The sequence below is a fragment of the Saccostrea cucullata genome, unplaced genomic scaffold (assembly GCF_032062105.1).
Source record: "Saccostrea cucullata isolate Sc308-1 unplaced genomic scaffold, CSIRO_AGI_Scuc_v1 ctg1751, whole genome shotgun sequence".
NCBI lineage: Eukaryota > Metazoa > Mollusca > Bivalvia > Ostreida > Ostreidae > Saccostrea > Saccostrea cuccullata.
Window position 1 is genome coordinate 65560 of NW_026920766.1, and position 23542 is coordinate 89101.

Genomic DNA, 23542 nt, shown 5'->3' on the forward strand with positions numbered 1-23542 from the left:
AAGCAATAAAACCATTTTTGTATTTGTAACTTTATTTATCTATTGCACAACATGAGTAGTAATACATAAACGTAAAATTCAACATTAAACCATCAGGTGATCAAAGTTTCCCATATGTGTGTTTAGGGACCTTTGATCAGGATAGAATCAAATGAAAATACTGTATACAGGGAAATTTTGGCCCCCATTTTATTTTGGCTTCTATTGCCCCACCCTCATTTGGGTGAATTTAAAATGGGACGAATTGAAGGAATACAGTAAAATTTCTAAAACAAAACTATGACTGTGAGAAATTAAGATGGTGCAATGAACAAGGTTCACTAATGGCCTCATTTGGCCCTGTGAATTTCTGAAAAACTGAAACTGTTTAGTTTTAGTTAACAATGCATGGAAATTCATTTAGATCTTTGCTGATTGTGTATCTATAAAAATGATGTAATTTTCTAGCTAGTCAATGTATTTATGTCATTACGAAATGTGTCAATTTCCTCGTAATTTTTAAGAAGTGTACAAAAAAATGGCCAATTTATTTTTCGATATTTAACATAAAGCACAACTTCTGATCTAAAATTAGCAACTAGTAAATGATAGAACTGTGTCTGAGTGTTTTATTTTTTAGATCAGAGTCCTCATATCAATTTTCTGCACTGAAATTACTCAAATTTACCTGTTTACCTTAAAATTACTCAAATATACCTGTTTACCTTAAAATTACTTCAGATATACCTGTTTACCTTAAAACTAAAGAACGTTGCAATTTCATAAAGCCAGTTCTCCAAAACCTAGACCTTTTTGAGAAAATTTTTAACAGGAAATGAAAGCAGTAAGTCTCTTTTTTATATTTAATTAACGCTTCAAATAGAACATCAAGTGTTAATTGATCAATTGGTATATATCTGCAGGGCCATTTTAAGTATAAAGTGGACCTAGCTCTTTGTTTGCAAGTGTTAAAAGGGCGAAAATAACACTGGGCCAAAATATCACAGCATACAGTATTCTATAAGTCTGCGCTACAAATGGTTTAAACTTTGTCTTTCTGTGTGGATATAACATGTACAGATATGTAGAGATAGAATATCTGTAGAGTTCTTATATATTCACAAACTGAAATTCAATTTCTTTTTAAGTCTACATACAATTATAAACAGGTATAATAATGGAATAAACATTATATACATAGGACTAGGATCACTAAATCTTAATATAAATGAAAAAAAAAAAACGAATTACCAAACAATTGGTTTATATTGTGTTTTATAAAAAAAAAATCTCTATCTCAGTGAAACCTTAAAACTGAGTGAACTTTCCAGTTGCTGATGTTAATATTTTGTTTAATATGTGTTGTTGTTTGTGTTCTTGATGTTTGTTGTCTCTATCCCAGTATGGCCTGTATACTGAGTGAACTTTCCAGTTGTTTATGCTGTTTTTGTTTATGTGTTGTTGTTGTTGTTGTTTATGTGTTGTTTGTTGTTTTGTTGTCTCTACCCCATTGTGGCCTGTATACTGAGTTGTTTTTCTTATTGTTGGTGGTGTTTATGTGTTGTTGTGTGTTGCTATGAGTTGTTGTTGATATTTATGTGTTGTTTGTTGTCTCTATCCAAGTATGGCCTGTATACTCAGTGAACTTTCCAGCTGTTTCTGTTGTTGTTGTTGTTAATGTGTTGTTGTTGTTATGTGTTGTTCATATGTTGTTTGTTGTTTTGTTGTCTCTATCCCAGTATGGCTTGTATAGTCAGTGAACTTTCCAGTTGTTTTTATTGTAACATCTGGATCTGTATGTGTTGCTATGTGTTGTTGTTGTTTGTTGTTGTTGTTGTTGTTTGTTGTTTGTTGTCTCTATCCCAGTATGGCCTGTATACTAAGTGAACTCTCCAGTTGTTTTTGTTGTAACATCCTGATCTGTACTTTGACGTCCAGACAGATCATTCTCTCCTCATGAATTTTACTGCACAGCTCAGCATTCTTTCTCTACAAAACAAATAATGTAAACATGGGTTACATGTATTGATTATTGACAAATAAGCCTCTTTCTCGGATATGATTATCTCTTGCTACTCATCTGATAGGGGATATAAAACAGATAGCCAGAAACGAGGAGCAGAAGATAATTACTGATAACTGAAAACTAAAAATGATACTTACAACTGGTAGTATCATCTTTCAGCTTTTTGAGTATTTATCAAACATCAGTATCCTTTCAGCTGATAGTGTCATCTTTATTTGTCAGTTATCAGTTATTGCCTCTTGTTCTTTGTTCCTCTCTATTAGCTGTTTGAGTATTTCCTTTATCATATACCTAGTATTGTATCAGCCCTGATACAGGCACTTTGGACTTGGCGAGACAGCGCCTGGGAAGTAGGGCTGTCCCGCCCTCAGGGCTGAGATATCTCTGTCTCGGCCCGTCGTCAAGGGGCTGTCTCGCCCTCAAATTTCAAACCATTATTTCTGTTTAATTTGTGTGAATTAAGAGTAAAATTCATATTTAAGTATTTAAGAGTAACATTATATATCGAAAAATTTAACCAGGATCTTTAAAAATTATTTATTTATAGAAGAATTTAGAGAAAATTGTTTTTGAAAAGTGTGACAAATGATAATAGTTGTGACGTAAGAGAGGTAACTCTTGTTTACTTCTAGGACAGCAACAAATCATGTTTTGAAAAAAAAATGGACGTTTCTTTGCTTTGACAGAAAGACAATACAGAGTTTTCATGTAATGTGCCATTTTTAATTTAATATATATCGTAAACAAAACAAACAGTTACTATAAATCTCAGACTAACAAGTTGTAGTTCGATTTGTTAAAGAAGTTTTAACCCCAGTTCGATCCAAAGTGAAAGTAGAATATTTTTTAAGTTTTTGACCTTTTTAAATCTTTGTTATCTAATATGCTTCGAAATGAAATTGTTAAAAACACCAGGACTATTTTTTTAATGACCAGACCAGGCAAATCTTTCTCTATTATTATTCACTGTCAAGCATCATCTCCAGGAACATTGAAATAAAGAAAGATAACTCTAATTATATAATTTTTTTGATTGAAAAATATCTGAATATTTGTTCTTTTCTTTGGTTTTAGATATATGATATAAACAACATCACACCACTGTTTTGATCTCGTCCCTGGTATCAGCTCTCGGATGGTCTCGGCCCGCGCCCTTCGGGATTGGGCTAAAAGCAACCGCTCGGGGTGATACCAGGGCCGAGATCAAAACAGCAGTGTGATATTCTATATATCAATTATTACCTGTTGTTCCTCATTTCTCTCTATGAGTTGTTTGAGTATCTCCTATCAGTTATCACTTATTCCCTGTTTCTCTCTGTCAGTTATCAGTTATTTACCTCCTGTTCTTCATTCCTCTCTCAATTGTTTCAGTATTTCCTTTATCTATAAGTTATCAGTTATTACCTCTTGTTCCTCGTTCCTGGCTATCAGCTGTTTCAGTATTTCCTATCAGTTATCAGTTATTATTTCCTATCAGTAATCAGTTATTACCTCCTGTTCTTCGTTCCTGGCTGTCAGCTGTTTGAGTATTTCCTATCAGTTATTTCCTGTTTTTCTCTATCAGTTATCAGTTATTACCTCCTGCTCCTCGTTCCTGGCTGTCAGCTGTTTGAGTATTTCCTATCAGTTATCACTTATTTCCTGTTTTTCTCTATCAGTTATCAGTTATTACCTCCTGCTCCTCGTTCCTAGCTATCAGCTGTTTCAGTATCTCCTGTAGGTCCTCTTCGTCCTCGCTCTCATAGCTGCTGTCTGACTCTGAGCTGTACTCGTCTACGTCCGAGTCCTGTCTGAGATACTTCAGCTCGTCGATTTCCTGATTCAGTCTCTCCGCTTCGTGACGCTCCGTCTCTATCTTTTTCCTGAGTTCTCGTTCTGAAAGCAGAGAAAAAATATGTACAGAGATAAACATCCATGAATGTATAGCTGTTCCAAAGCAGGAATAAAATTAAACACCTTTATGTCCTTATATTTATGATGTGAAGAAATTTGCCATATTTTTGTCAAAAGTTATAATTATTATCAGCATTCTGTCAATATTTTTTCACATACGTGTTTTTCAAGATGAATCTACCAGATTCAACATGAATTATAAGTGTTAAAACTGTTTTTTTTAATTTCACTATTTTTTTGGATGCAGTCAGATTACTTCATGTAAATTATCATCCTTGATAAAATTAATCATTTTTGGTATCAGACAAATGAATCTTCACCATGGACTAAATCAAAATAATTGATTAATTATACTTTCATTAATATTCATTACTTTAGAAAGGAGATCCATTTGTACATTTAGTATAATTAGCATACTCATGAATATTCAATACCTATAGCCTGAGGTCCTTCTCCACCAGTATAATAAATATCCCCATGAACATATTTATTACCTACAGCATGAAACTCCTCCTCCAGTTTCAATAATTAACTCATGAATGTTCATTACCTATAGCCATAAGCTCCTCCTCCTCTAGTGAAATGAATTAACTTATGAATATTCAATGCCTATAGTCAGATGCTCCTACACCAGTAGAGTAATATATACCATCATGATTATTTATTACGAACAGTTAGAAGATTCTTCTCTAGTTTTATTAATATACTGAGTGTCCCATAAATATTCATCAGCCATAGGTTCCTCCTCCTCTAGTTATATTACTTTACTTATGAATATTCAATACATTGAGCCAGAAGCTGTCATAAATGTCATCATGAATATTCATTACCTATAGCCAGAAGCTCCTCCTCCTCCAGTATAAGGGCTTGTTCTTCTTCCAGTAACTTCATCATCTCATCATCGTAAGCAAACTCCTGATCTATCAAAACAAAAAGACAACTTCTTCAAAGTTGTGATAATTGTAAAGTATGTGGCCTATTAAAACATCAGGACAATTTTATCATCTCATTATTGTAAGAAAGTCAAATCACAGACAACCTGACAACAGTCACATGACAGACGTGTCATCATTATCGAACTCAGGGTCTGTTTTACAAACAACTTCAGTTGGTAAATTAACAATAACAATTCTAGATCCATCTATCAAATCCCTATCAGCTCCTAATATTTCACGTAATCTAAAAATGAAAATTTAATGATTTAATAATCATAGGGAATTTCTTAACCAAGCAATCAAAAAAGGCCTTAAATATCAGAACCAAGCTTATACGAGTAATGACCACTCTCTGCATTGCGTACCTTCATCACTAATTTTGAATATAATGATTACTTTCTGTAATATTTTACCTTCATCACTTTCCCCCTGTATTGTAATACCTTCATCACTTTCCCCCTGTATTGTAATACCTTCATCACTCTCCCCCTGTAATGTAATACCTTCATCACTTTCCCCCTGCAATGACATATCAATTGGTTTCTCCCCATCTGCCTCATCCAGTGTTTGTCCTTCTCTCTGCCCTGACTCCTCTTCCTGACCTTCAATTGACCTCTGTTGACCTTTAACCTGTGACCTGCCTTCCTCTTGATCTGTTACACCAGCCTCACTCTCATCTGTCCAGTTATGAGCCACGCCCCTCTCAGCCTCCAGAATTTTCTCTGCTGTGTTTTCAAATTGATCATCAGAAGATTCATCCTCCTGATTGACTGACACCCCAGCTGGATCCACCCCCGCAGACTGGTCAAATCCTAGATCTTCAGTTTTCTTAACCACTTCAACTTCTTGTTGTGGGGCCTTATGAATAAAACAAATCTGTCTGCATCACATAAATAACAAGAAATCTGTGAGCCAATGCTCACTAGTAATACTCCCGCTCTGATGTAAATAAGCACTGTCATGTTAATATACTGTTTACACAAGTTCAATTACCGGCTGATGAAGTTTACATCAGATTCATATCAAAATTAAACCCACCATATGGCATGCCTCAACAAAGTCGGTAATAAAATTTCAAGCATCTGCTATGAATAGTTAATGAGAAAACTGCTATGAAAATTTGTCATGTATGAAACGGACAGATGCACAGACAAACAAGAAGTTGATATCAAATTGAAACAAAAATGTATCCCACCATATGGCATGCCTCTGAGAAGATTGTGTTAAAATTTCAAGCATCTGTGATGAGTAGTTGCTGAGAAAACGGATGAAAATTTGTTATGTATGAAACGGACAGACGCACAGACAAACAAGAAGTTGACATCGGATTTAAACAAAAATGTATCCCACCATATGGCATGCCTCAGAGAAGATTGTGTTAAAATTTCAAGCATCTACATTGAGTAGTTGCTGAGAAAACTGTGACGAAAATTTGTTATGTATGAAATGGATAGACGCACAGACAAACAGGAAGTTGACATCGGGTTTGAGCAAAAATGTATCCCATCATATGGCATGCTTCAGAGAAGATTGTGTTAAAATTTCAAGCATCTATGTTGAGTAGTTGCTGAGAAAACTGCGACGAAAATTTGGTTTGTATGAAACGGATAGACGCACAGACAAACAGGAAGTTGATATTGAATTTTAACAAAAATGTATCCTACCATATGGCATGCCTCAGAGAAGATTGTGTTAAAATTTCAAGCATCTACGATGAGTAGTTGCTGAGAAAACTGTGACGAAAATTTGTTTCGGACGGACACACAGCTAGACAGACAGACGGACGGACAGACAGACAGATGGACAGACAGACAGACACACAAGGGTAAAACAGTATACCCCCCTCTCCTTCGGAGCGGGGGTATAAACTATAATAAATGTTAAATATCTTCAGACATGAGATTTTTTTCTGTTCATTAAATGGTTCAATTTTTCACTCAAGATCTCAACCATCTGTAAGAAGCTTTTTAGCTTAGAACATGTAGGGAAGACCACCTCTTTTCATTCAATCCTAAGTAACATTTTATTTTGTTTTTCTTTTAACTTCTACATCATTACAGTGCAAAAATTAAGTCGAAATTGCTTTATAATTCATAGTATTAATCTTAAAAACAATTTAAGGCCTTATAGAGCTTAAATATCTCTTTAAACTATACACATGAGATGTATTTTTACCATTCCTGCTTCCTGTGGCTTGGCAACATCCACTTCCTCTCCAGTAACTTCCATTTCCTCACTTCCTGTTTGGTCCCCACTTCCTCTTTCTGTTTGTTCTATACTCTCTTCCTCTTGGTTGACTTCCTGTTGTATTTCAGTGACAGTTTCTTTATTCTCCTCAGGTTCCACAGATTGGGAATCAACAACATCTTCTTCCACAACTTCTTTTGTCTCTGCTTCTTGCTCTGGTTGTGAAGTAGGGCAGGTTTCTTCTTTCTGATCAATTGTAACTTTTTCAGTGATTTCCTCTTCTTGCTCCTGATTGGCTGAAGTTTGACCAGCCTCTTCCGTCTGCTTGTAAGCCTCTTTCTGATTGGCTGTGGATTGACCAGCCTCTTCGGACTCTCTGTAAGCCTCTTTTTGATTTGCTGGTTCCTGGGACGGGACCTGCTGATCATCTTGTTGATCTGTTTCTGCTGTAGTTGGAACCTCTTGCCCTGTGCGTGGGGCTTGTTGAGGAGGGGGCGGGGCTTTCTGTTTGACTGGCACCTGTAGATCAAGCTTTAGCTCTTCCTCTTCTGTTACAGTGGGCGGGATCGACTCCTCCTTCAGTTTTCTCTCTGTTGTTTGTTTCTGGGCTTGTTTGATCTACAAAAGATGAATCATTTGTGATACAACATTTGCCGTCTTGAAATTTTAAACATTTATTTAATGTACTTGAAGCTTTAGTGTAAGAGGAGATATTAACCTTTTATTTGAATAGTCACAATTTTCTTGACCTGCAAGAGTTGAACTAATAGTTTGAGAGGGGATATTTACCTTTTGTTTGAGGTAGGTTACCATTTATTGCATTATTATACAGTTAAAGTATATCATTGAGGGAGTTACCAAGATTCCAGTTCCCCAGGGCCAGGACTATTTCACGAGGTGTGATTTATTTAACTTTCGTATGAGTTGGATCTCAATTTCTTTATTTTTAAATTTTACTTGAGTTTGGTCAGGATTAAGTGATTCATTACATTTCATTTCAGCTGAATCACAATATTATGATTTATTTATCACCATTTGACCTGGGTCACGATGCAGTGATTTTTGACTTTTGTTTTTGTTGGGTCATTATTATATTAATTTTACCTTTTGTTTGAATTGGGTCATGATTAAGTGATTATTACCTTCCATTTGAGTCACAATTTTGTTTTATTTTACCTTCTGATTGAACTGGGTCATGATTTGTTTTATTTACCTTCCGTTTGAGCTGGGTTACAATTTAGTGATTTTTAACTTTTGTTTGAGCTGGGTCACGATTTGTTTTATTTACCTTCCGTTTGAGCTGGGTCACGATTCATTATATTTACCTTCCATTTAAGTTGGGTCAAGATTTTGTTATATTTACCTTCCGTTTGAGCTGGGTCACGATTCGCTGGACCTCCCACAACTGTTCCTCTTTCTCCTGGTCCGTTGACCCGGCGTTGATCTCTGCGTGGAGAGCGTTCAGTAGAGACTCCTGCTTCTGTAGTTCTTCCTGCATGAGAGCAAGGGATTCTGGGAGTTCTAACGACCAGCGGGAAGTGGTGGGCTTAATCGGGGGTTTATATCTGTCAGAGATAAATAATAGGGGCTTTATATCTATCAGAGAAAAATAATGAGAGGTTTATATCTGTCAAAGATAAATAATTGGCTGATACATGGCAAACAAAAGAATAAAGAGGATGACCTAAAATTGTTCAGTAATGGGACTTTTTTATCTCAATTTATTTAAGTACTCACTTTTTGACTCATTTTTTGATCCTGAATTCATTGAGTACATACTGATTGATCTTGTTTAACTGAGAACTAACTTTTTGACATCGATTTCACTGAGTACTTACTTTTTGATCTCGATGTCTGAGAACAGTTTGGATGCGGACTGGAACAGTACGTTGAGAACGCGGTGTGAGATCTGCATCGTGGGACTAAGGACGATAGACACGTTCTGTAAACTCATCTTGTTTTCCTTCTCCTGGTAAATAAAAATAAAAATGACTATTACAGAACGTTTTGTAGGCTCATTTTGTTCTATTTCTCATAATTTTTATTCTCACAAAGGGCAACTGTCTAATTATAACTGAGTATTGAGATGCAGGGAATACTGTAAACTGCTTATTTTTTTTTTGTGCTTTTTGCAGAAAGAAACTTTCTCTAATTTAATTACAGCCTCAATGTCTTGTACAAATATACATAAATAGGAACATAAGAAACTGCACTAATTGAGATCTACATTAACATATTCAAAAGTCAATTTCTGCCAAATATTGTACAATCTAAATATAATACATTTACAGAACATGTTCTGTACGCTCATTTTATTTTCCTTCTCCTGATAAATAAAACCTTTCATATTCAATTTGTTGAGACTTTTTCTTTAGTGCAGGGATTTATCTGAATATCTGAGTGCTGAGATTATTAAGGAACTATTTCTGCAGTGGAACAAGCCAGTCGACACATAATCATATTACAGTGACTTTGACCTAAATTAGGAAAGATCATCTTATGGTGACAAAATCCACAATAATCAATCCTAATAACATGTCTTACCCTTTGTATAACATGAGTCATATGGACAATCATCCACGACAGGAGAAGCCGATTACATGTAGGTAGATCGTTAATTAGTTTTCGGAACGCTTCAGATCTTGCAATCTCTCCACGAACCACTGAAAAAAAATTGACGATTGTTAAGTAAAAATGTTTGATTTAGATGTAAAAATCTTCAGCCAACTTGCAGATTTGTAGCTCACTTGTATGAAAAAATTGGAAGGGAAGACCAAAATTTCTAACAACACTATATAAACCTTGTAAATAACCTGAGTTTTCTGATCTGAGATTTATATGTGTCTATAATCAGCCCTGAGATCATGAAATTTACCATTAGCTCACTTTGATCTAGTTTATAGTAGAAATGTAAGGCTGAGATATGAAATGAGCTTGTTTAAGTTTTTTTGCTCCAGAGCCTGAGGTTTAATTGGTAACTCTGAATCAATGTTCCCCTTTACTTAAGGCTTTTCTTATCTAAGGTTTACCTAAGATATCTTCAAACTTTGACATGATCCCTTTACTTTGGGTGTCTGATCTAGGTTAATCTGAAGCTTATCTTATCTAAGGTTTACCTGAGGTGTCTTCAAAAATTGACATGATCCCTTTACTCTGGGTGTCTCTGATCTAGGTTAATCTGAAGCTTTTCTAAGGCTTACCTGACGCGTCTTCAAACTTTGACATGAGCGCTTTGGTCAGTACAGGTTCGGGGAGCTCTCGGAGGAACTGTTTAAGGAGACTGGCGATGATGTTAGGTTCGTGCTCCTCCAGGTAAACAGGTGCCCCACGATTGTAGCAGTCCTTTAACATCTGGATCTTAGACTTCACACCCGAGATTCTGTAGATCCCCTCACAAGATAATCCTAGTAAAGGTTAAAATAATAGTGAGAATGTAGCAAATCAAACACCAAAATACTGATGAGAGTATAAGAAATCAAAGTACTAAAAGCACTGAACGTCATTATAAACAGGAGCCTAATATTATAACCACAGGTACTTGTGGACAGGACCCCAGGTGATTATAACATCTGAATCTTGTGTTGATCCACTCACATGATTAACTGGTTAAACAACTAAGGTACTAAAAGGACTGTAACAAATAATAATCATACAAGTAATGAAAGGCAATAGATATATAGTATATAACCTTAATGAGAAGTCAATTTATATGTGCAGTGAATATGGATTCAAAATGACAATTGGCAATAATACCAGTATGGACTACATTAAAACACACTTATAATAAAGCGCCAGCAATGACATATTCTGCTTTCTTATCAGAGCAATTCTGGCACAAACAAATCCCTGACTGCTCAAAGGCCCAGAGTGTCAAGTATAGGACAATATTTGCAGCTCTCTACTGGCAAGTGGAGGTGTCTCAATATAAGAGAATAGTTCATAATTATAGTTCCTGAGATGGATGTTAAGGAATAGTCAAACAAAAGAAAAAAAAGACGTGACTTCAATACCCATTCTTACCATGCTCTTCTATGTAATCCACACACTCCCTGAAGAGTCGGGGCAGTTCTATCCCATCATGACTTGGGCTCCTCTCCACGGCAACAGACAATGGTACACCGAAAATAGGTTTGGTAGCTTCCACTGTGAGTAAAGATTGATTCTTTGTCTTATTTTATGATGACTGTATGCATTTTAGGGATAGCTGTTTAATTTTTGAGTTTCATGATGTGCTCAAGCAATAGGCTTTCATGACAATTTGCATAAATGCAGAAGGCTAGATCATCTTCATGAAACTAGAAACTCTAACACTTATTCCCTATATTTACATACTCTTGTTTCGATACATTCAAGCTTGCTAAAAGCTCCACTTACTTCTGCAGTTTGCAAGATTTTCTTAACAAAGAAGCAGTAGTTTTATGCGAATATCAAGTATTTATCTCATACAAAGAAAATTAAAAATATTAATACATAAATTTGAGTGTACAGGTAGACATTTTCACTCACATTATTTAACCAAGATTTGCCTTACAAACTACCTGAACATACAAGTATTAAAGATCCTCAGATGTTTCAGTGAAGTAGATACCTGGCTCACTAGGAGGGGGAGGTTCATGCTTGGATTTCTTTTTTCCCTTTATTTTGTGCTTCTTTCCCTCTTTCTCTTCTCTCTTTCCTTCTTTCTCTTTTTCGTCCTTCCTGCCTTCTTTGTCTTTCTTTTCTTCCTACAAATTTACTTTTAATTTTGTTATTAAGAACTTGTAAAACAAATGAGTTATGTGAAACAAAAGTCTACTGCAATCACAATGAAAGAATGTACAGGTGAGGCTTAAAATAAAAATTTGTTTGTTTGCTGTTGAAAAACTCTATTATTTGTTATCTAACAAAAACCTGAAAACAAATTTCCCAAAACCCCCAAAAAAAGAATGCCTACATACTTACCCAGTCTAAAAATTATCTAAATAAACAATTCTTCTCAGACTGTAGTATATGTGTGACTAAAATGTGGTAAGGATTATCTTCTACTGAATATGCTATAACTGACCAAGCTTAGATCGTCGCTAAGGCCCCACATTGTAACAGATTTGATTTAACCGATTCTGAAAATACATCCCCATGACCTACTTTTTGGTTTTAATATAATGCAGCTTTACTCCGAAGATGCATCAATTGCCAAACTTTGATGATCTTATACCACACAGTCTGACAGATTACTTAAAATAGTGGGCTTCATATTTTAGCGGCTTTGGCGCAGACAACAATGGGAGATTTCATAAATACAGCTAAGAAATAATAATAAGTAAGGAATAATTAAGTAGAATATACAGCACAAACACGTGTAACGCTAATTCATGCTTACGTAAACAACTCCATACCCACTGATTGCGCTAAATTTTGAATGTGCTACATTATGTACATGTACAGTATGACAGGTGGATGGGCAGAAATTACTCCCCGTCAATAGATGGGCTTACTAAAATCAGTAACACTTACCTTAGGTTTCTGCTTTTTGAAAAATGACTTGGATTTCTTGGCTTTTGACGGACTTCTGTAGAAAACAAAAAAAGAAAAAAAGTTAAGGGAGGCAACTCCTGCTTTACAGAGTTACAGTTCCTGATTCTCTACTTTTATAGATATAAACAAACACTATTTTGTAAAAAAATAAAAACATGTTTATTTTCATGTAATGAAATTCTTTAACTAAAATTCAAAATGAAAATTAAGAGGTAATTTTTGGTGGTGTGCAAACTGAAATCAACAAATTGAATTTCTCTGACTTTAAGGAAAGCTGTCACAGTGATATTTAGGCCTCTTTATATAAGTTGAAATCTATCAGAATCTACAGTAACTTAAAGATAATTCACTTAAATTTAAGTTCCTTTAACTGTCTAGGTTAACTCACTTGAGTGTTTTTGAAAAAACTTTAAAGTTAAATCACTTTAAGATAACTCACTTGAATTCCTCTGTGGTGAGTTGAGATGTATCTGAGTTTACTCACTTGAATTCCTCTGTGGTGAGTTGAGATGTGTCTGAGTTTACTCACTTGAATTCCTCTGTTGTGAGTTGAGATGTGTCTGAGTTTACTCACTTGAATTCCTCTGTGGTGAGTTGTAATGTGTCTGAGTTTACTCACTTGAATTCCTCTGTGGTGAGTTGAGATGTATCTGAGTTTACTCACTTGAATTCCTCTGTGGTGAGTTGAGATGTATCCGAGTCCTCCTCGTCAAACTTTACGTAGCCCTGGTCTTTCTGCCCTTTCTTCGAGTCTCGTTTTTTACCGAGAAGATCTCGCTTTTTGCCATCTTCACTTCCTGACAACAGAAAAAATTAGGTTATTCATAAAATGGAGGAATGAAATTAATCATTTATAGAATTAACAAAACCCAACTTCCTGACAAGAGCAATTAAAAAATCGAAAAAGGAAATTTGTCTGATTATTACATCTATAATATCAGTTCTTGTCTAGTAAAACTTGATTTTGAACAATAGGAACACTATTACGCTTTGTTTGTCAATTTAACAATCATTAGAAGAAAAGTAATTGGAACACCCTATGTAACTAAATTTAGATTTTCCTGAAAGTAAAGTGAATACCCTCAGTGTGATCCGTGTTCATGTTGTTCTCTACAGGTCAAGGTCATTCAAGTCTGGAGGGAAATCCGTCTATACCTGAAGATTCACCACAACCTGTAAAATGCAGGTACAAGCTTCAATCTTAATACTTAATCATATTAATATGTTGATTGAAAATGTTGGAAACTATCCTTACTTTTTCAAAGATTTTACCAGACAAGCATCTCAAGAATTTGGTACTACAGGAAAACTTGGATATAACGAAGTCACTGGGACCTATGAAATTACTTTACAATATCCATAATTCATTATATCCCTCGAAGGAATTCTTTAAATTTATATAGCTGGGGATCCAAGATAACTTTGCTATATCAGCAAATTTGCAATATCTGTGTTGGTACTAAACAAGTTTTGCTGTATGTATGCTTGTTGCACTATGACTAATTACATGTACGGCACTCAACTGATCAACTGAAGCTTGTGCAAGGATTAGTCTTGCACATGGAATTTAATGACGTGACAGGTCCTCAGAAAAGGGGGCTTAAATGCAGCAGTGTCACCAAAGGCGAAGTCAATATATATGAGATCGCATGAGCGATGAAAAATTTTAAATACGAGTTTTTATTTGCCTTTTGACCCCAAAATCGAATTTTATGGTTAAAACTTCACTTATAAACAAAGTTTTAAACCTCGTACTCTAAACAAAATCAACAAAGTTTAATTCTGAAGGAAGTGTGTGCGTGCGTTTTCCTAGTGCGTTCTATGTAAACAAACCAACAAAATGCTGTTAAAGCTGAATTATGATCTAAGAGAAATTACAGAAACAACTGAATTTCTTCACTTATCTGAACGAACAAGTCACTAACCCTAATCTATCAGATGGTATGCAAGGACTAAGGACCTCCCAGGCAGGTGCTAGACTAACCCTAATCAGTCAAATAATGTGCGAGGACTAACCCTAATCTCTCGGATGGATGCGAGACTAACCCTAATCAGTCAAATAATGTGCAAGTACTAACCCTAATCTCTCGGATGGATGCGAGATTAACCTTAATCAGTCAAATACTAGTGCAAGAACTTACCCTAATTTCTCAGATTGGTGCTAGACTAACCCTAATTAGTCGAATAGTGTGCAAGTTTAACCCATTTCAGTTGAGTGATGTAGTTGTTATGTCATCGTCCAATGAGCGGGAGGATCTTGCATATGTGGGGAGCCGTAAAGTTAAGCCCTTGCACATTTTTCTGTTGGTTAAACTGAGGGTTTACATTCACCTGAAATATTTTGCACAAGTCCTTGCAAAATTTTTCAATTGATCAGGGTAAGTCTAGCATCCACCAAAGAGACTCAGGTTAAGGATAGTGAGTTGTTTTTTTTTTAATGTTAATTAAGAAATTCGGTTGCATTCGTATTTTTTTTTTAATATTTTTTTGCAAGATCTTAATTCTGCTTTAGCATGATTACATGTATACAGGCAAAAGTGGCTCGCATGAACTACATATGAAATTCGCACGAATATCGTGCGAATTCTTCGCATGAAAAGGAGACGAAAAGGACCACGCATGATATTCGTATGAAAACATCAGGCGATTTTGACATGAAATTCGCACAAATATCATTCGAATAAAAATTCGCACGAAATTCATATGAATATTTTTGCTACTTTCTTTACAGATTTTCATATGAATTTCATGTGAATATCATAATATATTCATATCAAATCCATGTGATGTACTCAGTATATATTTTGCCTAGTATATTGGACTTTCAATTCTTTTAATCCATTTGATGAAAAGCATTATGAAATTCTAATACTTAGATCTGTAAATGAATTTGTACATCTAATCATCAAGGTTTCACTGTTACTGATAATAAAAAAAATGCAATAAGTACAATCTCAAAATCTGATCCAGCAAATGACTTAATGAGCTTTATCTACATCTTAATTTGAAACTGCTTAATTTGAACACATGCAGATTTTGAGGCAGCACCACTATGATTATCCAAGTTATTCTTTTGATGAACAAACAACTGGACACATTCTGTTTCTTAATCTTCTTTATTGAATGCTTCAATTCTTTTTAACATTCTCTGCTCAAGGGCCACCCATCTGTCTGGAGATTGTTTCATCTGCAAGAGAAAATAATTGTAATGACTACTGGGTACCGGTAAATGAAGTACAGTCATGAATTTTACAACTGCATTTCCAAAGCTCTCTGTAAAGCAAAGAACAGAAATAAATCTAAAAATATTATTAAGACTAGTTCATGTATTTATATCTTCAAAGTTCAACTTTTTAAAGGAATAAGTTTGAATCCGTTTTATTATTTAAACGGTCATGGAAAAATTATGCACTAATTTGCCTCTGTTAAACAAGGGTTTTGGGATTACTTTGTTTTTGTACTGTATGTCCTGATCTTTCTGTCTATTTAACCTTTAAACACATTACTTATGAATAGGTGAGGCTATGGCTTCCTATTCCACAGGTGTATTTCATGTAACAAGAACTTTTTTGGGGTACTATAAAATTTGACCTCTTGACCTTGATATTAGGGTTTGATCCACTTTTACAAAAAAAAAATCCCTGAACTTTAACCTAGGCTATAATTTTGAACAGTTAGTGCTATCAATCTGATACTTCACATTATTTTGTAATCATTGTGACAAGACCCTTCAATGAGTTTTTTTTACCTTTAGGTCTTGACCTAAGAGTTTGACCCACTTTTAAAAAATATAATCTAGGCCATAACTTTTTAACACTTAATACTAAAATTCTCTTATTTCACAGGTTTATTCCTTAGGACAAAACCTTCCTTAAGATGCTAACAATTTTGACCTTTTGACACCTTGATCTTTAAGTTTGTCTTGCATTTCAGAAACTTCAGTCCTCGCTTTAAGATGTCATATAGGCATATATAAAGGTGTAAACATAGGATAAAATAATATATGTATGCATAAAGTTTATTTGCTGAGTACTAGGAGCAGAAAAAGATGACTGTCAAAGAATTACTGCATTTTTGATATGTCTACTTAACATCAGAACCTATTACTGGGTACCCAGGGGCAACGTAATTATATGTACAATTTTGGAAATGGAACTCTTTAATTCTCATTATAACAATACATGTACTTTACATGTACTTAGTTTGTTTGCATTCTATCAAAAAGCACTTTTACCATGCAAAATTTGGTTGATAATGGTTCTGTCAGTAATGGATAATTTGTTACTGATAATACACAACAACTGATGAAAAGAGAAGCAATAGGTCTAAAAACAAATAACAATAAATTGACACTTGCATCCCTCAAGTGTTCATATTAATGAAAGTAAATTTAAATCCTTACCAATGCATAAGAGTCACCTTGAAGTTGGTCTTCTCCTCTGAATTGGATGGTAATAACCAGAAATTCCTGAGAAGTAAGGTGTACCCCTGCAGTCGAGCCTTTATTGGCATTTACTCCACATTCTTCTCTTGTGTCACTAGCTGAAATGTATCATATTATTGAGAATCTCACAAATTTAAGAACTTTTAATAAGCTGGTATTTTTACAATTGTACTTTTTTTTTTTTTTTTTATAAAATGCATTTAAAGTTTCGATCAACAATGCATGAAAATGAAAAATTTTACGAAAAATTTTGAAAAAAACAAGATATGTTTGTGAAACACTGATGCCCCCGTATGACAACATAGCAACGATTAAACTTTTCTTAAATGCAAATTTAATTAATAGGTACCAAAAGTAGGATATTCTCACTGGAAAGCAATTGTGAAATTTGATAGTATGAGGCCATTGTTAAAGGTTTTTTTAATAAGTACAAAAATCTCCAAGGTCAAGTTCTAAAGGCCAAGTTACTTGGTATCCAATGAAAGATCTTGCCACATAGAATTACTTATCTAAGAGTATGGAAGCCCTAACCCTAACCTTTCAGAAGTTACGGCCAAGGTTAATTTTTTTTTTAAATTAGGTCAAACTCCATGGTCAAGGTCAAAGGGTCAATGTTCTTGTTATCAAATAAAAGGTCTTGTTATGGTCAAGGCTTGTTTTTTAAACAAAGGGTCAAAGTTCTGGGTATCCTATGAAGAGTCTTCTCACAAGGATTACATATATGAAGTATGAAAGCCGTATCCCTTACCATTCAAAAGTTATGGCCAAGGTTCAAGTTTTTCACAGGTACAGAAATCTACAAGGTCAAGATCAAAGGGTCAAGGTTGTTGGTATCCAATGAAAGGTCTTTCAATAAAAAATACACATGTGAAGTATAAATGTCCTGGAGTCTACTTTTCAAAAGATATTGCCAGAGTAAAAATTAAAAATTTTCATGTAAAATTGCGTCAAACTCCAAGGTCAGGGTCAAGGGGTCAAATTTGGTGGTACCAAAATAAAGGTCTTGTCAGAAGGAATACACATGTGAAATATGAAAGTCATGGCTCCAATAAATCAAAAGTTATGGGCAAGGTTAAAGTTTTTGCGGACAAACAGACAGACAGAGAGACAGACAGATGGACACGAGAAAAACTCTATACCCTGAAACTTTGTTTACAGGGGCATAAAAAGGGCTAACTTAAGCTTCTAGCTTAGGTGAGAAAAATTCAATGAAATATTCCCAGCTTAGTAATAATTGTCAAAATTTTAAACAAGAGGCCCAGGGGTCACATCGCTCATCTGACCATATCAGCTAAGAAAACACACAAATCAGATCAGAATTGAAAAGTTTACTGAAAAGGTGTGGTGGTGGGTCGACGAAGAAATTTGACACCCCATCATTTCCATTCCTACCCCAAAGGGTACTCATGATTTGAACAAATTTATATCTTCAATACATGAGGATGCTTACATATCAATATGACTGTGAACATAGCTTTTCTGTTCCTGAGATTTTTCCCTTAATTATCCTATGTAAAAAATTTGGTCCTCCATTGAGATCCTTACCTACCCTTGTAGGTTATGATTTAAACAAATTTAATTTTACACTACCTGAGGATGATTCCATATCATCATGAGTTTAATCTTTCCTGTCCCTGATAATATGGATCTTGAGAATTGAGATTTTTAAAAAAAAAATCTTATATATTCCAATGTAAAACTTTGATCAATATTTTTTGCCCCACCCTTGCCAGAGAGATCATGATTTGAACAAACTTTAATCTACACTACCTGAGGATGTTTCCCTATAACTTTCAACTTTCCTGGTACAGTGTTTCTTGAGAAAAAGATTTTTAAAAGAATTTTCCTATATATTTCTATATAAAACTTTGACTTTCCAATGTGGTCCTGCCCTGACCCCCGGGGGTCATGATTTGAACAATTTAGAATCTACAGTATCCAGGATGCTTCCACATAAGTTTCAGCTTTTCTGGCCCAGTGGTTCTTGAGAAGAATATTTCTAAAGATTTTTCCTATATATTTCTATGTAAAACTTTGCGTCCCCATTGTGGCCCCGCCCTATCCCCGGTGGTCATGCTTTGAACAATTTAGAATCTACATTACACTTAGTAAAGTGTTTTTAAGAAGATATTTTTAAAGAATTTCTCTATATATTTCTATGTAAAACATTAATTGGCCATTGTGGCCCCCCCTTCCCCTGGGGGTCATGATTTGAATAAACTTGAATCTACACTACCTGAGGATGCTTCCCTGTAAGTTTCATCTTTCCTGGCACAGTGGTAAGATTTTTAAATCATACCATCAAATTTTCACTATTTCTGAATTATCTCCCCTTAAATAGGGCCCATCATTTGAACAAACTCTCCTAAAGATACTTTGTGCCAAGTGTGGTTGAATTTGGCCCAGTGGTTCTTGAGAAGTCGAAAAGGTGAAAAGTTAATGAAAACAATGACGACGACAGACAGACAATGGACAAATTTTGATCAGAAAAACTCACTTGAGTCTTCGGCTCAGGCTAGTAGCTAACAAAAAATATTATAAAATACTTACATGTACTTTTGACAATCAGGAAGATTCAGGAGTTAGGACTACCTTGGTACTTGAATTCTGATCCTTGTGATGACAAGTAACTGTGCCTACAGAGAAACTCAGAAATGTGAGATAGTGTCTGTAGGTTCAATAACATTTAGTTCTTTATCCCTTTGTCACTTTATTTAAAACATGTATTCTATAAATTAATGAAGATTATATACATGTATTTATATTTTAAAAAATGCAAAGATAAGCAAAAATAAGGCTAAGCTGAATGATTAAGGTTTTGCTACATGTGTACATGTAACAACAAAATTGTTATACATGTAATAACAAACAATGTATACCTCAGCTAGGCTCTGCAAAAATATTTCTCTCTTGGATTTTTTTTTTACCTGTTTACATGTATCATATTTATAATCTTTGTGAAGCTATCAGTGTGGTATAATGGAGTGCCATGCATAGATCTGCTTATTACCAGCAAATTACACCTGTAAGTATAGAATACAACATTTAATAAATATTTTCGAAACTTAAATAAACAGGGGATGACAAATCCCACTGCTCGACGCCCGTCATCGGGGGCTAGTAAATTTTAAGAGTGGGCAAGTGAAATTTTATCAACCACTTGCCTGTGGGCAAGGAGATTGATTAAACTAGAAAAAAGTATTTGTATGGATTACCTGAAAAGTTTCTGAATAATATAAGAAAGGAAAATATTGATCTCAGAACCTGAGAATCCTATTTTGTAAGGCCGGGGTCATTTTGTATTCACGACCAAATTTCTTTATACATTACAACATTAGCTTTTTACTGAACATTTTCTATGGTAAAAACACAAATACAAAAATTTGAAACTTTCTTCTTATTCTTTTTTTTTGGGGGGATTTTGCAAATCCAACGGGAGAGTTGCAACCCCCGTAGTTAGAATAATCTGTGTCTCGGGACAAGCTCTCACCGGATCCGTAGGACATAAATTTTTATCATTTTAACGATAGAACATTCTATCTACACCCTCCCCCCTTTGGATTCGCCACTTTGTGTGTTATTTGATTGCTGCAGTTTAATTTTATATACCAGATCCTGGTGCAACAGGAATTAAAAACAAAACATTAGGCCTACCCTTGTTCAATAGGCCTTTTCAATAATATTGAAAGAAAGGCAGAGAACCTGTATCAAGCCCATCTTTCATTTCAACAATAGATAATGTTAGATCCACTTGAATCTGTTATTAAGTCCAAAGGCGCTTGGTTGAAGGATGGTGTATTTTGTGTTTTTCTATGTGTGTCTGAATACCCTCATTAAAATAAAACTAAAAATTCGCCGAAATTAGCACGTTTAAACTTTTAAAATATATCATATAAAAAGAGTACACAAAACACACCATCCTGTAACCAAGCGCCTATATATATGATTAAATCAACAGATATTCCCAAATAAAGTTATTACATCTATCTGGTATTAAAAAAAAGATGAGAATCTTACAAACTTACAGAAAATATGGACATGATGGAGTTGAAAACATTCTGCTCTTTCTTTCTTTCTGCTTTCTAAGCCGCATGATGACGTAATTTGTGACGTACGGCATTCCATAAAAAAACTAGCTTTGGTTCCATAAATTAAATTTGTATCACTTAGTCATCAACGTTCGTCTTTGAAGCGGAGATACATTTTCAAGATAAAAAATTGAACCACAAAAATTATAAAAATTAAGGTATTTCCCGATTCTTGGATGAATACGAAACTGAAAAGCCAGGTTCCATTTGCACTTCCTGTTACAGAAAAAAAAAACCGAGTCAGCGAGAGCTCCCTTCTATGGTTTGTTCCAGACTTTCCTTCTGGTTGATTGTGATCTAATTCCTTAAAACAATGGTAAATATGTATGCTTTGTTAATTGTTTGTCATATTTTGTGTTTATAATGCACATTTTTATTGATAATTCAACTTGCAACGTCTACGTAACGCAGCCAGGTGAATCGAATGGTCTTTTTATGCTTGGTGACATCTATTTGAAGGTTTACTAAATTCTGAGTAAATAATTTAAAGTTATTTTTATTTTAACTAACTGACATTACAAGTCTCTACACAATTACACAGACTGTGTGTTTTGTTCTGACACATATGTAGAGACTTGTAACCACAGCTTCTTTAGACTAAGTGTATCCTACAAAATAATTTAGACATAGGATGATAAGTCCAACAAAAGGTTCCATCTTCTAGGGGATTAATCTGTTAATTTGAGGTCCATGCAAAAAAATCTAACTATTGCATTTGATTTATTCACAATTGAGGTACTATTCTAATTATTCTATCCAGATTTAAAAAAAATCAATCTTTTCAGTATTGTACTGTTGTATGTAATTTATTAAAAATTCATCAATGACATGTTTATTGTCATCCAATAGGAATATCACAATTAAAATGAAACATTTTATCTCATTGGGTTCAATAGCAGCCTAATATCAGGATATATAAAGTAGGTCAATAAGACACTGAATGTGTTAAAATCTATTATGCAGTTATGAATGTGCTTAACACATGGTGTTTTGTTTCGCTCTTACCATATTGTAGAAGTTCGGGCTTTACGGACCGTGGATATCGGCCTGGATAGCTCAGTGGTTAGAGCACCTGACTAGTAATACAGGGGTCCCGGGTTCGATTCCCGGTCCAGCCATATGTTTTCTTCGTGCATTTCTCCTTTCCTACTACATTTGGTGGCCAGTGTGGGGGGCTTTGTTCAGGTTACAGTGTATGTGTAAATTAGTAATTCCTGGCAGGGCCCTAGAACTTGTGTCTTCGAGGTCGAAGACTGTTTAAGGAGGGAGGAATGTAGAAGTTCGGGCTTTACGGACCGTGGATATCGGCCTGGATAGCTCAGTGGTTAGAGCACCTGACTAGTAATACAGGGGTCCCGGGTTCGATTCCCGGTCCAGCCATATGTTTTCTTCGTGCATTTATCCTTTCCTACTACAATATATATACCATTTAGCATACTCTGCAGTAATACAAGTTGCCAAAACATGGACTTTTCAAGTGATATAATTGAATTCATTGTATTTAATGTCATCGAATTTAGGAATAGGTCCCTCTGACCTAAACAATTGAAATGTTAGTATGGGTAATAGTATTTTATAATAATCAAAATTTCTTTAATTGTAGGAAACGCTTGTCAGGACACAAGACTGAAAAAGACGTACTGAAAAACTGCATGTAAACACAGCTATCATTAAAGTCAATGGATTACCTAGGAACATCCAAGCAATATGATATCAGAGACTGGCAATTTTTATCACTCTATGTGGCAGAAAAACCTAAATAAATATTGAAATGTTCAATTTCTTTGTTCATTGCTTTTTTCTCTTGTATATGAATATCGCATGATATTTATGCGAATTTCGCACGATTTTTACATGAAAAACTGATAATTTGGAATTCGCATGAATATCATGCGAAATCTTAGTCGCATGAAAATCGTATGAATTTTGTATAAATATTATATGAGGACATTCGCATGAAATTCGCATGTGGAACTTTTCGCATGGTTTTTATATGATTTTCGTACGAAATTCATGCGAAAAGGCAATCGCATGAAAATCATGCGAGCCACTTTTCCCTGTTAACACCATCCTTAATTTTTCAATTAAGTTGCTTTTGTTTTATGCGTAAAAAAAAATTAATCATGACACTATATATTAGCCCATTTTGGGGGGCTAGTAATGTAAAAGTTGTTCCCTAAATCAAGGTACTTTGAATAGCTTAATAAAGCTTTATAGTTATCCCATGCTTCATCAGTACATGTATCTATCAGTCTTCAGCTAAATCAACTGATCAATAGTGAATAGATAGATTGCGTTGTACCTGTTAGACAATGCTGAACACGACTCAGCGCAACGCTCAGTGCTCATTCCAGTTGAAAAATTTGAAAAACTTGATAGCCTACCTGAACCCTAATTCGGTTAACAGTTTCTAACCTGTCTATTTTACCTTCATCGTCAACATTCTTCCGAATCTTCGATTTCCGTGTTGATTTTT

General features: G+C 34.7%; 1 protein-coding gene and 2 long non-coding RNA genes across 3 annotated transcripts; 1 reads left to right on the forward strand and 2 right to left on the reverse strand.

The window, feature by feature from the left end:
• Positions 1-1572: 1572 nt before the first annotated feature.
• Positions 1573-23542, reverse strand: LOC134257214 (ralA-binding protein 1-A-like). Its single transcript, XM_062739860.1, has 15 exons — positions 23495-23542; positions 13615-13707; positions 13199-13331; positions 12514-12568; positions 11609-11744; positions 11041-11163; positions 10221-10424; positions 9565-9683; positions 8859-8989; positions 8384-8585; positions 7009-7638; positions 5337-5691; positions 4729-4818; positions 3678-3880; positions 1573-1968 (listed from the first exon to the last, which is right to left on the reverse strand). The coding sequence occupies exons 2-15, from the start codon at positions 13634-13636 to the stop codon at positions 1837-1839; spliced, it is 2535 nt and encodes an 844-aa protein (XP_062595844.1). The 5' UTR covers positions 13637-13707; positions 23495-23542; the 3' UTR covers positions 1573-1836.
• Positions 16946-20729, reverse strand: LOC134257190 (uncharacterized). The gene is made up of 4 exons (XR_009989870.1): positions 20709-20729; positions 19906-20001; positions 19529-19614; positions 16946-17076 (listed from the first exon to the last, which is right to left on the reverse strand). It is a non-coding gene; the product is annotated as an uncharacterized LOC134257190 (long non-coding RNA).
• On the forward strand, positions 21464-22845 carry LOC134257197 (uncharacterized). The gene is made up of 2 exons (XR_009989872.1): positions 21464-21541; positions 22670-22845. It is a non-coding gene; the product is annotated as an uncharacterized LOC134257197 (long non-coding RNA).

Coding starts and splice junctions, on each gene's coding strand:
- LOC134257214 (XM_062739860.1), bottom strand. CDS start 13,636: ATGAACACGGATCACACTGAGG. Junction 13,332..13,614: donor GAACACGGATCACACTGAGG/GTATTCACTTTA, acceptor TTCTGTTGTCAG/GAAGTGAAGATGGCAAAAAG. Junction 11,164..11,608: donor TCCCCCTCCTAGTGAGCCAG/GTATCTACTTCA, acceptor CTTTACTCACAG/TGGAAGCTACCAAACCTATT.